This window comes from Corticium candelabrum, chromosome 16 (genome assembly GCF_963422355.1).
Source record: "Corticium candelabrum chromosome 16, ooCorCand1.1, whole genome shotgun sequence".
Classification (NCBI taxonomy): domain Eukaryota; kingdom Metazoa; phylum Porifera; class Homoscleromorpha; order Homosclerophorida; family Plakinidae; genus Corticium; species Corticium candelabrum.
Genome location: NC_085100.1, coordinates 6,077,520 through 6,093,454, shown reverse-complemented (window position 1 = coordinate 6,093,454; position 15,935 = coordinate 6,077,520). Strand labels below are relative to the sequence as shown.

Here is a 15,935-nt window from a genome sequence, read left to right as displayed (position 1 = left end):
GATGACACTAGTGATCTTTGAAACAACACCACGGCCGCTCAGCCACGCACACCAAAAATTCAAGCTGGCAGACTGCAGAACCACTATGCAGAAACACTGTGAAACAAGCAAAATGTTACAAGTCAGGTACAGCTACACACCCTCGCTCCTGGTTGTTGTTGGGGAAACATGCACGTGCAAATGTAAACTATAGGCGTTGTTTCTATGTGCTAAACCCTTAAAGCAAAGGACTAAACACCATGTACAGGACGGATGCCCGATGGCCGAATTCTCGTTAGCAGCTACCAAAGACAGAGAGGTGGAGCCTCATGATGACATCACGTTCGTCTATTGGTCGGTACTGACACCACTTCTCGTCTATTGGTCGGAATAGCTCATTTGCATCTGTGCTAACCAACTATATATACGGTCGGTCGTCCGGTCATCGAACGACTACTATACTCGAGCTCGGAAATCCGGGCCTCGGGTAATTACTGCAACACAGTAGCTGATAGTGACAATCATTGTGTCAATGTGTTGGCTGGCTTTCTGTGGCCTATGAACTATGAGAACAATTACATCACAGTGCAATAATGATCTTTCAGTGTTGTCTGGTGTGGATCCACATACCACATAATGTTGCACATCAAATCCACATACCACATAATGTCGCACATCAATGAGACGAGGTACTCCAAGACGTTCAGGTTGATCTTCTCTCTCTTCAATGCCTTTGGCCTGCAGTCATTCAACAAAGTAAGCCTTCTGATCCAAGATTTTGTTAATATTTCTGCTGGTGCTGATGGCCAGTGCAGCTGACAAGCTGCAGACAGCATGGTGGAAGAATGCATTGCACTGCGGTGAACACATTTGATATGTCAAAAAACAAGCTTTTGTATGTTTCTTCAATTCTTTTAGTGACAGGATGGCTGCATTAGCAGCAGCACGTTTCTGACTGTCACCCTTCAAATAATAGAAATGAGAATCTGGAATGGTTGTACAATCATTGCGGAGCTCAGGACGACCAGATGAGCATCTGCAACAAAGCACGTTTGCTCAGCATTTTTTGCTAGAGACCCTCTGGTAAAGTCTTTCACTTGACCACTCCCTGTTACTCTGTTTGAAATAATTTTAGGCTCTGTGCAGCTTGCACCACAAGCACACTGCTCTGGGGTTGGATTTTCTGTAGAATTGAAAGCTACAGCTGAGTCAGACAAAATGATACTAGTGCTGTCCAGTGCTACGTGCTATGCCAGTGTAACACCTATTAAACATTGCAACTAACTTCTCTTTTTGATATGACTGCATTTGTACTTTTTGCAGACACTGCAACCTATTAGAATTTGTGTAGAAACATTTGTTTGTATTTTATATACAGGTATGTTTACTGTGTGCTAAAAAGTGTGCTAAAAAACAAAATCTCCATGCTGTGCCTAAACTCATTGCATACGGTACTAAGAATTGGAAGTATTTATCGTAGCCTAAGGTGCTTGTATTTGTATTAGTACTATATGCTGCTTTGTAATCCTATTGCAGTCCATGCTGCCAACTTGCTTAGTGGCGGTATAATGGACAAAGCGTGCAATTCTTTCCTTCAACTAGCAAAATGTCCGATTGCCACCTCTAGTGAAGACAATGTAATTGGCAAATGTAGAAATTAAGTTCTAGCAAGACATACCCACAGAAGAATTGCATGTAGCACTTCAGAGAAAGTTTGGCGAAATTCAAATTAGCTACAGTTGTTTGCAAAGTTTATCAAGGATGTGATTTATATTCTGTTGAAAGAAGCAAGCTGTGATTGCAAAGTTTGACTTTCTCATTGGAATCAATTTGAAGGCTGCACAAGAAAACACAGTACTTAGAGACTGCTGGCATCAATGTCTCAAACAACATTGATAGCAGTATGTGCATGTGAGTGAATTAGTTTAAGCTTCTTTGTGAAATAGTGTACAAACGCACAACTGTCATGTACTCTGAATATGGTGTCACAACTTTAATTTGTGGGATACCATTGCTTACACAGGCGTACTCTGACCAGACCTCTCAACTTTTTTTTGCACCAAATCTTGAGACTGTCTTTAGTAAATGACCACACTCATCAAACGTGTCCAAAGTGGGCATTGTTTGCATGTTGGCCTTGCTTTACGTTTCTGTACAGGTGCTAAGGCTTTGCCTCGAACTTCCAAGTGTTACTTTTACTGCAGTTAGCTACCCTGCCCGGATAACCCAGATCCAAGTAAGCAGAGCCGTATATGAGAGTCTAGTTCAAAGAATCCGCAATGTCCTGAAAGACGAGGCTACACAAAGAGACTGTCAGAGTGTCTCACCGTAGGCTTGTTGGGAGAAAGGACTGGCAATCGTGAGATCGTGAGACATGCCTGTAAAATGTGAGTTTCTTGGTAAAATCGTGAAAGTTGAGAGGTCTGTCTGACTGTGTCACATAACCTCTCCTAGATTAGGGACATACTGTTAAACCTTAAGGTGTGTCTATATGGCAGTCTCTAAATGTCTACTGGTTCTTACAACTGTTTTACATTAAGTGGGTACTCGCAAGTTTTCACATTATGTAGGTTTTTGTGCTTCTTGAACAAAGTTTTTATGAGATTTGTTGCCTAAGGTAGCTATGTAGAGTCAATCTTTGTTTGCAATGCCATGCAGCACATAGATATAAATGTTGTACAAGATGCTACTAATTCTACAGTATGTACAGTGTATAACATTGTGTCATACTGTGGCTGTTAATTAAGGAGTATGAAGCATTTTATTATGTAAAATTCAGCAAGTATCCGAAGATTACCAGGAAAGTTATGTCTGAAGGTTGGCTTAGAGGAGAAATGATAAACTTGCATTGTTGGCTAACAAATGCTGCTGTTTTATACATTTACAGAAGATGGAGGAACAAAGGGTGGTCTTCCACCAAGACCAAGAAGAAAGTATGTATTGTGGTGGATGTTTTATGTGTGATAAGCATTTAGTAATTACTGTTTGATATACTGTCTTTTAATTAAATGGTTCAGTGCTTGGTTTAGTCAGAGAAATATCCAGAATGCGTATATTATACATGTGCAAGTCATTGGTTTAAAGAAGTTGTCCACACTTTGGCAGGTTTACTATGAGATACTTAAACAAATCAAATCAAATTCAAGTAGTGTTTACTGTTAAAAGTAGTTGCACTGAATATACATTGGCAAATAATAAGCAATTGATTGAACCGATGCTGTTTGAACCAATGTTGAACCAATGTACGTACAATGTCTAACAGGTTGCAATTAATGGTTTGTGACATCTGTATGTAGTGACACTAAGCAGGGCAGTAATCCATTGCTACCAAAAATACCAAATCCACCTGTTGCTCATCGGCGTCTCAGTGTGGGCAGTAGCTGCAGCACCACAAGCAGTGGCCCATCTTTATCAGGACATGTAAAGAAGAAAGCTAGCAGTGCAGGAAAAGTGCAGGAGAAAAGAGTCAGTGACATGTAACAGAATCTCATGGTCGTGCAATACATACTAACTGACTGTTATGATCCAGAAAGAAACTGATTGTTTTGATAATAAACCAGTTGATCTTTCCTCCCTGAACTTGGCTGGAACCTCAATAAGGCAAATCACTACTCCTATCAATGCGTCTTCTAAAGTTATATCATGTTGGGATAGTTAGTTTTGTTTGTTGACATATTTAATGTGTAGGGGATGGTTGTAAATATGAGAGAGATGTTGAATTCTGCTGTATTAGGTGAAACACAGAAGGCGTTGGGAGATGTAAGATTGCTTGTTGCTGTTTTTGGTTATGAAAGCAAGCTCATTTGATAGGGAAGGTTGATGAAGCCAATTGCAGCATTTGCTGGGGATGATGTTGAGACTAGGGAACTTGCCGCTGTGATAAGCAGGGTAAGATACGTCAGAATTACTGTTTGGTGAATAGTTTTATTTATTGTTTGCTTTAGGATATTTACCTTGAAAATCCAGATGTTCGGTGGAACGATATCATTGGTCTTGGTGAAGCTAAGAGGCTTGTAAAAGAAGCAGTTGTATATCCTATAAAGGTGTGTATAATGGTCAGTTTACAGTGATAGGGAAAGCAATGGCTAGAACAAGAACAAGAACTTGTTTGATGTCTGGCTGTGTAGATTACTGTGCATAGTTTGAGTACAAATGATGGTAACTAATTAAGCAGTATGCATTAGTGTAATTTGTTAGAAAGGAGAATTCTGTTTGTTAAGACTCTTGCTAGCATTATAACACTGGAAATGATGTGTTTGAAAAATCATTTGGCTCATCCTGTTTCTAACTTGTCTTGAGATGTTCATCTAGGTAGAGTTGACTTCTTTGGTATCTCTACATTTTTGTAGACACAATTTTTTATTAGCCTGTGAGATAAACAGGACTAGAAAAGAACTCTAGTTAACAGTACAGCTGCAATTGGATCACTTTTGTTTCATGTGCATTTTGCCAGTTAAGCAGGTACCATGTAAACTATACAAAGTGTACGTTGAGGCTTTAAACTGCTCTGTTGACATTGGAAATGGTGAAACGGACTTGTATAGACTTCCTGGCAAAGTCTTTGTTCAGCCTTGGCTTTCTGTATGGGATTAATGACTTTTGCACATGCTGCAGAATGGAAGATAACCATCTATCGACTTCAGAATCTGTCCAGTCTTTTTTGCATTGTTTGATCTTACTGTTGCTAGTTTAGCACTGCTTCGTCTTTCATTTCATGAAGTCTTTTGTGGTGTTGAGGAATACCTGAAACGCACGCCAATGACAGTACACGAAGACTGATTATATTATACTAGAATTAAAAATTTTCTATGAAAAATGAGAAGAGATATAGGGATTGCATAAAAACAATAGCAGCAAGTTTTACATAGTAGTGGTGACGTCATCTAGTCTTTCCAACCCTATGGACAATAATGTAGGGAGTGTGCGTTTGAAAACTAGGTGACGTCACCACTGCTATGTAAACTTGTTTTCTATTGTTTTTATGCAATCCCTACATCTTCTCATTTTCATAGAAAGTGTTTTTAATTCTAGTTTAATTTGTTTTTGTTCTAGTGCAAAGCACTAGACTTCATAGAGAAACATAAATGGTCCTGTGGTTCTAATACTCTGTCTGCGTGACTTTTGCCAACTATTACAAGAGCAAATTGTAGTTAAGAGACTGAAGTAAAGATATTGTGCAGTCTCTAGCTATAGGCAATCAAGTGTGGTCATATACATTATAATTAAAAAGCTATTAGAATAACTTATTTAGTAATTGCAGCAGATTTCGAGTGTCTGTCTGTTCAATTGTTGTAGAGTAAATTCTATCTGCATGCATGAGTAGCTTACGTCTATTCAAGAACGCGGTTTCGTTTGCATCTAGTTTAGTAACGGAGACCGCACTAAAAGTGTTACGTTTACGCTCTTGTCTGCCGCTCTAAGCTTTCGTTTTCTTCCATCAATTAAGTCGTCTTTCTGCAGCATACAGGAACTGGAAACCTTGTAATTACTACAGATTGAAGATCCTGGCTATAAATTGACAAGGCTTGCACCTGTTAACCGGATATCTTGATAAATTTTAATTGCAAAGCTTAGACCTTCAATAGATGCTCTTCGTAACAATGATCTGCTCTTCATTGCATAGTAGCAGACAATCAGCATTCAGTATGATCACACATGACTGTCAAGGCATTGCTAGGTGTGGACGTGGGAAAGTACACTGAATGAATTTGATCACGGAATCTGGGGTGCATACCTCAAGTGTAATGGCATAAGTTTTTTTGGCAATGGCAGACATCACAGTCTATTTGTGACATCATAACTAATTAGCTTTGCCAGATGGTGAAAATTTCTAGTTAGAACACTAAGAACTACTTTTTTCTTGGATATTTCTTCTTGCTTAGCTGTATTAGAAATCAACATCTCTTAAAGTGTTGAAGGCGATGTCACATTCGTGTGACCATCGAATGGCTCCAAAGGATATATATTGGGTTATTGATGGATGCAAGCCTTGGTATGAATTTTTGATACCAGCCCATCATACCCAAAACATTTTAACCTTTTTTATGTTTGAAGGTTTGTGGATCTTTGGAAATGCAGCTGTTTTTCTGACTCTGGGCTTAGTCCATCTTTTCTCACTCGTAGACCACAGAGGATAATTTCAGTTATTGCAAATTGACATTTCTTAGCTATAATTTGCAGGCCATATTTCAACAGAGTCTTGAAAATGTCTTTTAACCGTATAAGATGATCATCGAACGAAGCCGATAAAACACAAAGATTGTCCATATACAGTACTAGTTGTAGGGGGTCATGTGATCGAAGACAAAAGACATCATTCTACAAATGTAGCTGTGCAATCTGAATGGCATTTGATTGAATTCGTAGAAACCCGATGGGCTCGAAAGACCATCTTCTCTTTGTCGTTCTCAGCAATCGGCACTTAGTAGTATCCATGCGCTAGATCAATCTGGCTGAAAATTGGGCTCCTGCCATCGATTCCACAACTTTTATTAGATTTCTTGTTGGAATCGTCGTATCCTTTGGCTTGGAGTTGAGGGCGCAATAATCTACCCGGAGACATATTGAACCATTTTTTCTAATTGGGCAGACAGGTGCTGCATAGCCCTATTCAGATGATTGTATTACACCTTGTCTTTGCAGTTCCTGTACTTCTTCTTTAACTCCATTTCTCCATTTCGCTGGCAGGCGGTGAGGTCTACATGCAATCTGATTGTCCGTGGTTAGCAGAATGGTGTGCTCAACGTGGGTTGCATCTGTCCATCGTTGCCTGGGTAAGCGAACACTTTGCTCTACTTCCGTAGTAACTTTTCAAGGCAATTTTTTGTTACATGGACAATGACTCTCCTAGTGTCGTTTCTCTGATAGGACCATATGTTATCTTACCAGTTTCTGTTGCATCATCACGTGTTTTGTCTTTGTTCATCATAGTTTCTGTAAACTCGGCTAACGATCGGCTTTATAGACTGTTACTGGGTCTTTCGTAACATTCAAGACGCAAACAGGGACATTCTTCTCTTTTCCCCCTTCCACTACCATTGCACATCCTAGTAAACCAGACCGTTTAGTTAATTCATACAGTACCCCTACTACACTCGTCCACGTTGTTGGAGTGTTTGAATGGACTTTTCCCCATATTGTCAGTTCTTCTCCTGGTGAAATTACAACTCTGTCTGATGAGTAGACTTGACCAAATTTATTCAGACAAACCAAACATAGTCACCCAACATTTTCGAATATGGAAACCTTGTGACCATGCAAATAGAGACTTTTAATTTGTAGCAACATTAATTTGAACATTTAGACGTGCCAGTATGTTCGTCTCCAAGATACCGTATTTAATTCCTCTGACTACAGCGAGTGACCTTGAGACTTTACACAGACCAATTGTTAGTGTCAACTCATCAGTCATGCCTTCACATCGGAGAGCAGATCCATTGACCATTAGTGGTTTCCGGACCATACGATGTCTTACCGGTAATTTTTGGCTTTCAAGGCACTGTACAGTAACAGGCTAATATCCTCTTCTGTATAGACTAGGAACACGTGGTGTCGATCATTAATTGTAGCCCTTACCAAAATGAGTCCGTGTCTAGCGGTTGTAAGATTTGAAACATGTCTTTCCTTTGCCTGATCTACACGATTGGACACTGGGCTTGGAGCTGTACATTTCCTAACGAGGTGTCCCACTTTTAGACAATTGTGGCAATCTCAAATGAGTGGACAAGTTGGTCAAATGTGTTCAGGACTTCCGCAAAATATAACAGAGAAACGTCTTCTGGAGTTTCGTCTACGATTGTGACTTATGTTATATTTTCCTGATTGCCAAGGTGGTTTCTGACGGCTGCTCACTGATTGGAAGATATTTTTAGGCTTGTGAAATGACTGAATTTTGCCGACTTTATAAAAGACTGCATTTCTGATTCTGAAATGTGACTTACTGGTGAATGTGATGGATGACTGCCTGATTGTTTCCTGATTCCAGCCAACTGTAAGTGGTGGACTGCATCTGTAAGTTCTCTTAGTGATTTTGTCGTACTAGATGGGTCTAGTTTTACATATAGTTGAAAGCTAGGTAGCAAACCCTCTAGAAATGTGTCTCGCGCAAGTGTCTCCACATTGTTGGATTCCAGATAAGCTAGGTCAATCAATCTAGCTATATCATGAGCAAACGGATTGGCTCCTCACCTGTTCATTTACGTTGCCATAATTTTCTCATCGGTTGCATTTGGTCGGCTCCTCCAGACATGAACTCCCGTTTTAATGAGGCTTCAATTACCGAATAGGTTGTCTTCTCTTTGTCTGTCAGTCATCGATAGTTTTCAAATGCCGGTCCTTCAACGAACAAGGCAAAGCCAATGTTTTTTCTTCCTTCATATCCTTTCAAAGATGTCCACACGAAAACACGATGAAGAAATGAAATCTACTTTTTTAGAACCCAGTGTTAGCATGCTTTACTAAGTACTGTGCACTACAATATAAGGTATCAGCACACTACAGTATCAAGCTAATGAGGAACAGTTGACTAGATATTCTGAAATTAGTGGGAAGATTGCTTGATGTATCAGTGAGTTCCTGCTAAAGCAGCAATATGTTGGCAACCGGGTACTTGTGAGCATGTTGAAATTCAGCCATTGAGAAGTACTATAATGATATGTTTTTGCAGTTTCTGCTACAGCAGGTAAGTCTTGCAAGATAGTCCTATGAAGAAACATAAAGAAATTCACTGACCAGGTTGGAGTGGTAGCATCTGTCAGGGTAAAGAAAACGCATTGAGATATTATCAAAGATCGAAATGTGAAGGAAACCACAGAATGGACTGAGTTACAAAAACATGTGTGAGTCAAGAAATAAATTGAAATGGTGTTTGAAGAAGTGGAAGGGTGTCGAGGCAAAGATTTATAAGAGGAAAATGGTGGATGAGTTTGAAAATGGTTATCAAGCAAAATTTTGGGACAAAGTTAAAAGAAGATATCCAAATAGTGATGCTCCAGCTTCCTATAGTGGAAAGATAGGTGAGGCGACAACAGTCCCAGAAATATTAGAATTATGGAGAGAGCACTTCAGTTTGTTGGCTGATAGTCAGAAGATTCTGTCTGTAACAAACATAAAGGAGAATACTTATCGTCTGTAAATGAATACATGAAAGCTAAGAGCACAGAGATTTTGAGGATTAGAATTTCTATATCTAGAGAAAGCCACAGGTGCTCTGTCATTAAAGAGTAACTGCAACGCAAAAATCAAAAATTCTTTATGTTGTATATTGATAGTTTTAGTTGCATACATGACAGGAAAATAGTTTTAGATTTTAAGTTAAGCCTTTACTGTTATATAGCAGGGCAAAGTTGTTTCCGGTTCTTCAATTTCCGGTAACGGGCATGGTGTAGTGTACACGTCACAGAGTGGAGACTCCACGCTAAGCATGTACTGTCAACAAAGGGAATGTGTGGTAAAAGAATGGTTCAGTGTTGCGTGGCTGCAGGATGCACCAATTCGCGCAAGTCATATGCAAGCTTGTTTCGATTTCCGAAGATCTTAAGCTAAGAAATGAGTGGGAATCGCAAATATGGAGGGCAATTGCAGAGACGTTTGTGTCGTCTGTGCGACTACTACTGAGTACAGTACGACGCGTCTTTAGAAGTCTGTGTAGCCACTTTTAGCCTGATTGCTTCGAGATACGTACAGCCAGGTCTATTCAAGAACTTTGTCTGGGTTGTAGAAGAGCGAAATTGAGGCCACCATTTTCCACCTGCCTCCACACTTCAAGGTTGTAGCACTCTGGAACCTTCGTGAAGAACAGGAGAGCCGCATTTGAGAAGCGGGAAAAATGAGGTTAAGGAAGACTCTTGTGCAGGACTAAAAGTACTGCAAATTGCTAGGAGAGGTCAGACTCTTGATGACTATATCTAGACTTGCATCTAGGTGCTTGATCGTCATGTGTATAGTGAATGCAGTCGTATGCATTACAGTATACTGTACAGTAAAGTCAACCATTGTGTCAACGTGAATTCAGCATACAAACTTCAACTCATCTGTTCTCTTTCTCACAGCAATAGCTAGAGTTTTGCATGAACTCACCAGTACACTGTGCCACTATTGTCGCTATTCGACATTATTATCGCGTCATTATTTGAGACAACCTCAAATACGTTTTGACAGCACACGCACTTTACACGAGTACGTATTCGTCCTCTCACAATGACCGCAGTTGCACCTGTGATGGTTGTTTACTTACCCGGATGTGCATCGATTACGCTTGCTACTTCTAGTTGTACTTGCGATGGTGACAGGCTATTGGGTAGCCTGTCCTCTTTCTCGTCCGCTTTCAAGGCTGCAAGCGATCTCAAAGCTTCAGAGAGACACTGTCGCTGAGCTCGAACCTGTGTGGTCTAATCACTATAATGGCTCCCAGCAGATCTTTTTCATCCTGCGGTTCATGTGATGACGGAACGTTATCATCACATAAAACCTCCAGAGGGCTCTTCAGAAGAATAACTGTTTCTGCCATTGCCTCCACCCTAGCGTCGTTGCCTTGGGTATGAAGATGTAGTCATTTTTCAGGCCGCTGACTATACAGACACACACACATCTCCCCTTTGTGACATGTACACTACACCACGCTCGTTACCGGAACTTGAAGAACCGGAAGCAACTTTGACTTGCTATTTCTTAGTGAAGACTTAACTTAAAAATCTAGAACTATTTTTCCTGTCATGTATGCAACTAGAGCTATCGATTTCCAACATAAAAGAATTTATCATTTTTGCATTGCAGTTGCCCTTTAAAGAAATCTGTAGGGATTGATGGCGTATCTGCTGAACATATTAGATTTGCTGGTGGTGCTTTGAATCTTCATTTAAGTACCTTGTTCTAACCAAGGCTAAGAATTTCTTTCTTTCCGAAGGAATTTAAGGAGTCTTTTGTGGTTCCTGTTATGAAGGGTACAAGAACAAAGACATTGCTGATCCCTATAATTACTGAGATATCACTGTTGCATTGGTTGTCTCTAAGCTTTTTTGAGAGACTAATTTATTACAATGGGAGGATTGCGGTCAAGCGAATATTAATTTGGGCTTAAGAAAGGTAATGGTTGCTCAAAAGTTCTCATGTTGTTCAAGAAGATATTATCTGTTTAATGGCAACAAATATATGTTAGCTTGTGCATTAGATCTATCCACAGCTTACGATTGAGTATTACACTATGGTATCTTCTGTAAGTTGATCAAGCGAGGTTTTCCTGTGGCTGCGGTGAAGTTAATTGACAGTTGGTATACGGATCAGACACTGAAAGTTAAATGGGGTGGTTAATTATCTGAGAGTATTGTCGTAAGAAATTGAGTTCGACAGAGAGTGTTCTGTCACCTTTTTCTGTTTAATATTGTTTAATATTGTTTGGATGATTTATTGTGTAAATTGAAGGACACTGGTAGAGGAGCAAAAGTTGGAAGTAGGTATGTTGGTGGGTTGGCTTATTCTGACGATATCATGCTTTTATCGCTTACTGTGGATGGAATATAGGCTATGTTGGATGTATGTGATCAGTTTGCAGAGGAGAATGCTATGAAATTCAGTGTTTAGAAGTGTTCCATCTCAATGATTAGCCAAAAATTGATTACTGCTGACCATCATCTGCATTTGTGTTAATGTACCTGTGACTCACCAATTCATACATTTGGGTGTCTGCTTAGTAAAGACAGGGGATGTTACTGCATCTGTCAATGCGCATATTAGTAATTCTACGGTGCTGCAAGTGCAGTTATAGTAAGAATAGGAATGTTGAGTAGAGCGGAAGAAATCTGGAGACAGGTGATGGTGAGACAGCTACTACCCATTCTTAGGTATGCCAGCCATTTGTGGAACTTAAAAACCAGAAAAGTTTGCAAGTTAGTGGATTCTACGTGGAGATGGGTGATTAGGAAGGGGCTGGGAATAGGATATACTGAGTTTGCGCAATGTACAGTTGGTGATTGGTTTGACGAGGCTAGCAAGCTGATGATGAAGCAGCAACTACTGTATAGAGCTGTGTGCACAGCAAATACCGCTTGGTTGTGGAGGTCACCTTGGCTACTACAAAGTCATCTCAATTATAGAAGTCTGTGGAAGAAGTTAACTTGATGATGCGGTTCTACTCAACATATATATTCGGTGTAAAGTATATAATACATAGAGATGGTTATGCATAGTTGTGATAGGTACTTGTTTCCATCTTTTTGTTTGTAGTCTTTCTTTTCCTTTTTGTGTAATGTAGTGGATAGATTATAGTGGTGTGTATGTAGTTTGTTAATGTGTAGTTTATATCTGCCCTCGATTGTGAACTGTACCTTAATTAGGTGCAAAAGGAATATTATGTTGTGCTCAACCAGATCAGTCTGTTTCATAGTGTCTCTTGTAAGCACCGGATGAAGCCCCTGCTTCAGAGGCACTTAACCATCAAGACTGTCTAAAGAGAAGACATGACTTTACGCAGGATCCGACTGGATCTAAGAAGCACTGTTTATTAGTATTATTGTGTCGTTCTGTCCCTCCATGATGGGCAAGTGGGGTCTTTACCCCCATCTAGGTGCCCACCAACCCGGCAGGTGAATCCAGCAGGTACATGTTTCTGTGTAGTCCACACGGCGATCAATGACTAGCCAATTCAATATAGATTGCAGGCATTACGGTGACCCCGAACTCGATACAGCATGCCTAGTGAATATCAATGACCACCAGGAAAGCACTGAATGTAATCGTCAACGGATCGTTCGCCAGACCACAGAAACTCCTCAACGACTGAAACGAGTCATAGTCTCATGGATAAAGCTAGAGAAACACGAGAAAGAAAGACAGACAAGTTTAATAATTTATTGTCGTCACTGGGGTTTGAACCCCCAAACCATGGAGTGGTAGCCATTGTCGCTAACCACTAAGCCACGGCGGCTATTATTATTATAACGGGACTTTACACAAGTGGTTTGTTCAGATTTTGTCTCCCATTTTGTGTCATTTTACTTTTTATTTTTTCAAATTTTCAATGTTTTTATTGGCATTCTACTTATGAACAAATGCTGTCTTTGTAATGGCCCGGAACGATGGGTCTGGTGCAGCTGTGCAAAACGAGGTGAATCGTGTACTACTTGCAATTCTATAGTTCATGGTAGTTGTTCAAACTGGAAGGGCTCCTCTCATTGTATTCATCACACAATGTACTAATGGATAAACTGCGACTTGTGTGAGATTCCACTAAAGAGGTGTCTGCTCTTGCATCAGTGTCTACTTTTGCATCGGTGTCTACTTTTGCATCGGTGTCAGGTTCCACTATAGAGATGTCTGCTACTGCTTCTAATCATTCCTCGAGGAGAGCAAGCTATTTCTCGATTACCAACGCTCGTGGATTCACTAATAAACAATAAAGCAGGAGTCAATACTCTATTATCTTTTGCCGCTGTAACGGCTGTGCTTTTTCTAACTCTGCCTCTCAGACTGCAACAGCTGAGCAACATGTAATGTCTAGAGGTGTGACGGCAAGCATAAATGTTTCCACAGCAACAACCATTTTGAATGCCAATGATGACTGCAACAGAAATTCTAACAACACTAACCTGACCTTTTCGTGGGGAGACTTGCCTGGTGAGTTATTCAAGCAACAAATTGAACTAGCCTATCAAGAAGTAGTTTACTGGCGAAAGAACTTATTTTATGTACCATACAGTGCAGCTTGTCAGCAGTTTGTCTCAGAATTAAAGCAGAACACTGGGAAGAAGCCAAGAAGATATTTGCTCATAGCCAACTTAATGTTACCAAATCAGGAAGAAACTATTTAGGAGCACCTCTGGTTGATCTAGAAGATTGCAATTCCTTTGAAGAGGGCAAAGTGACAAACTGGATAGCAGAAATAGAACATTTAGCCATTTAGCTTACATTGCTAAGTCCCAACCTCATACGGCGTATTATGTTTTAATACATGGCTTGCAAGACAAGTGGACTTACTCAACAACAACTACTACAGCAGATCTGGCACCGTTAGAATATGTCATCAAGACCAAGCTCATTTTTTGTGCTCACTGACCAAAATCAACCTGGAGATACCATTGCTTTTCTTGCCTTGTTGCTCTGGTGGCCTGGGGTTACGTGATCCAGCTATACAGTGTACGAAATTGATATGTCTAGATCGGTCACAACTCCTCTTATTGCAGCAACCTTACAACAATGCAGAGGTGTGAATGATGTCTCCAACATTCAAAGCCAGTTAAAGTCATCAAACTACAAAACATGAAAGTGCTAGAAACACGTATACGTTGGTGATTCCACAACTGTCAACACAGTTGGAAAGAGCTGTAGATTTGGCAAGAGAGAAGGGAGCTTCTAATTGGTTGACCATCCTACCACTGGAGGAGCATGGATTCTATCTCCACCAAGTAGCTTTTTGTGATGCAGTACAGTTGAGGTATGGCTGATGTCCAAAACATTTGTCAGACATTTGCGTCTGTCTAGCACCATTTACGACAATGCACGCCTTAGCTTGTCTGACAGAAGGATTTCCTTCGCTACATCACATTGAGGTTCATGATTTTTTGCCAAATGCTTAAGGAGGTCTGCTCTGACGTAGAAATAGAACCTAGACTTCAACCCTTAGATGGAGAGTCACTACCAGGTCGCTCTGCAAATACTGAACAAGAATCTCGCCTGGATATTTTAGTGCGCAGAGTGTGGGGAGGTTGCGTAGAAAAGACGTTTTTGACATCTGAGTCTTTAATCCTAATTGTCGTTTTTACACTTCATCGTCGATCGACTCGCTGTTTCGCAGACATGAACTAGAAGAGTGACGGCAATATGAACAAGAGTCCTTCAAGTGAAACACGGATCCTTCACTCCCATCATTCTTTGTGTACTGGCGGAACCAGCAAAATCGCATCGACATTTATGTAAAAACTGGCTTCAATGCCTACAGAAAAAGGAGTCTACATACAGCACGATTTTATGTTGGGTACGATGCAGACTAGCCTTTTCTTTGATCCGGTCATCAACCATGTGCCTGCAAGGATGTCGATCAAAACCAAAGTCATTCTTGCCAGACATCAATATTTCTCTTGCTGCAGTCTCGGCTTGTCTCGGCTAAAAAACAATGTAGCAAATGACTGACATTTTATTTTGGTTGGATTATAGCATCTAGTTGTTGATAAAGTTGTTATATGTACGTAGTATAACATATTGAAATACATTACAATTTTCATTATGTCATCATCACCCTCTTATGATGTATTGTTATGGCCCTCCAAGATGGTCAAGTAGGGTCTTTACTCTCATCTGAGTGCCCACCAACCCGGCATTGAGCCCAGCAGGGTACATGTTCTGTGTAGTTCACGCGGCGATCATTGACTAGCCAATTCAATATAGATTGCAGGCATTACTGTGATCGCAAACTCGGGACAGCACGCCTAGCGGATATGAATGACCACCAGGAAAGCACTGAATGTCATCGTCAACGTACCGTTCACCAGACCACAGAAACTCCCCAATGACTGGAACGAGTCATAGTCTCATGGACAAAGCTAGAGAAAACATGAGAAGAAAGACCGACAAGTTTCATAATTTGCTGTCGTCACAAGTCATAAAGGAGCTTGTTTTTCTATGGAATGGGCACTCTAATAGCTTGTTAATTTTGCAGCTGCTGTACAGAAACTCATGATCAGTTTGTTTTTAAATTTGTGAAATCATTGCAAAATTTAGTGACTTTCCATCATCAACGATTATTAGCAATTTTGGGATTACACGTTTTTACAGTTAAGTGATAAACTTGGATTAAGGAGGTGGACAGAAAAGGACTTAGACTTAATGCTTAAATGTGTCAGATGGCTTGAGCACACCAATTGAATGGCAAAGGGTATACTGCTCAAATCATGTCCTGTTTGGTTAGCTTCAAGTGGTGAGACAGCTATACGCCGTCAAATTATGATGGAAGGGCAGAGTCATTAAAG

At 40.3% G+C, this 15,935-nt stretch overlaps 1 protein-coding gene across 1 annotated transcript; it reads left to right on the top strand.

The window, feature by feature from the left end:
- The first annotated feature begins 1,057 nt into the window (after positions 1-1,057).
- LOC134191805 (katanin p60 ATPase-containing subunit A-like 2) lies at positions 1,058-4,049 on the top strand. Its single transcript, XM_062660427.1, has 7 exons — positions 1,058-2,796; positions 2,867-2,912; positions 3,276-3,444; positions 3,509-3,613; positions 3,667-3,738; positions 3,790-3,867; positions 3,924-4,049. Exons 1-7 carry the CDS (start codon positions 2,787-2,789, stop codon positions 4,047-4,049), a joined length of 606 nt encoding a protein of 201 aa, XP_062516411.1. The 5' UTR covers positions 1,058-2,786.
- The last annotated feature ends 11,886 nt before the right edge of the window (positions 4,050-15,935 follow it).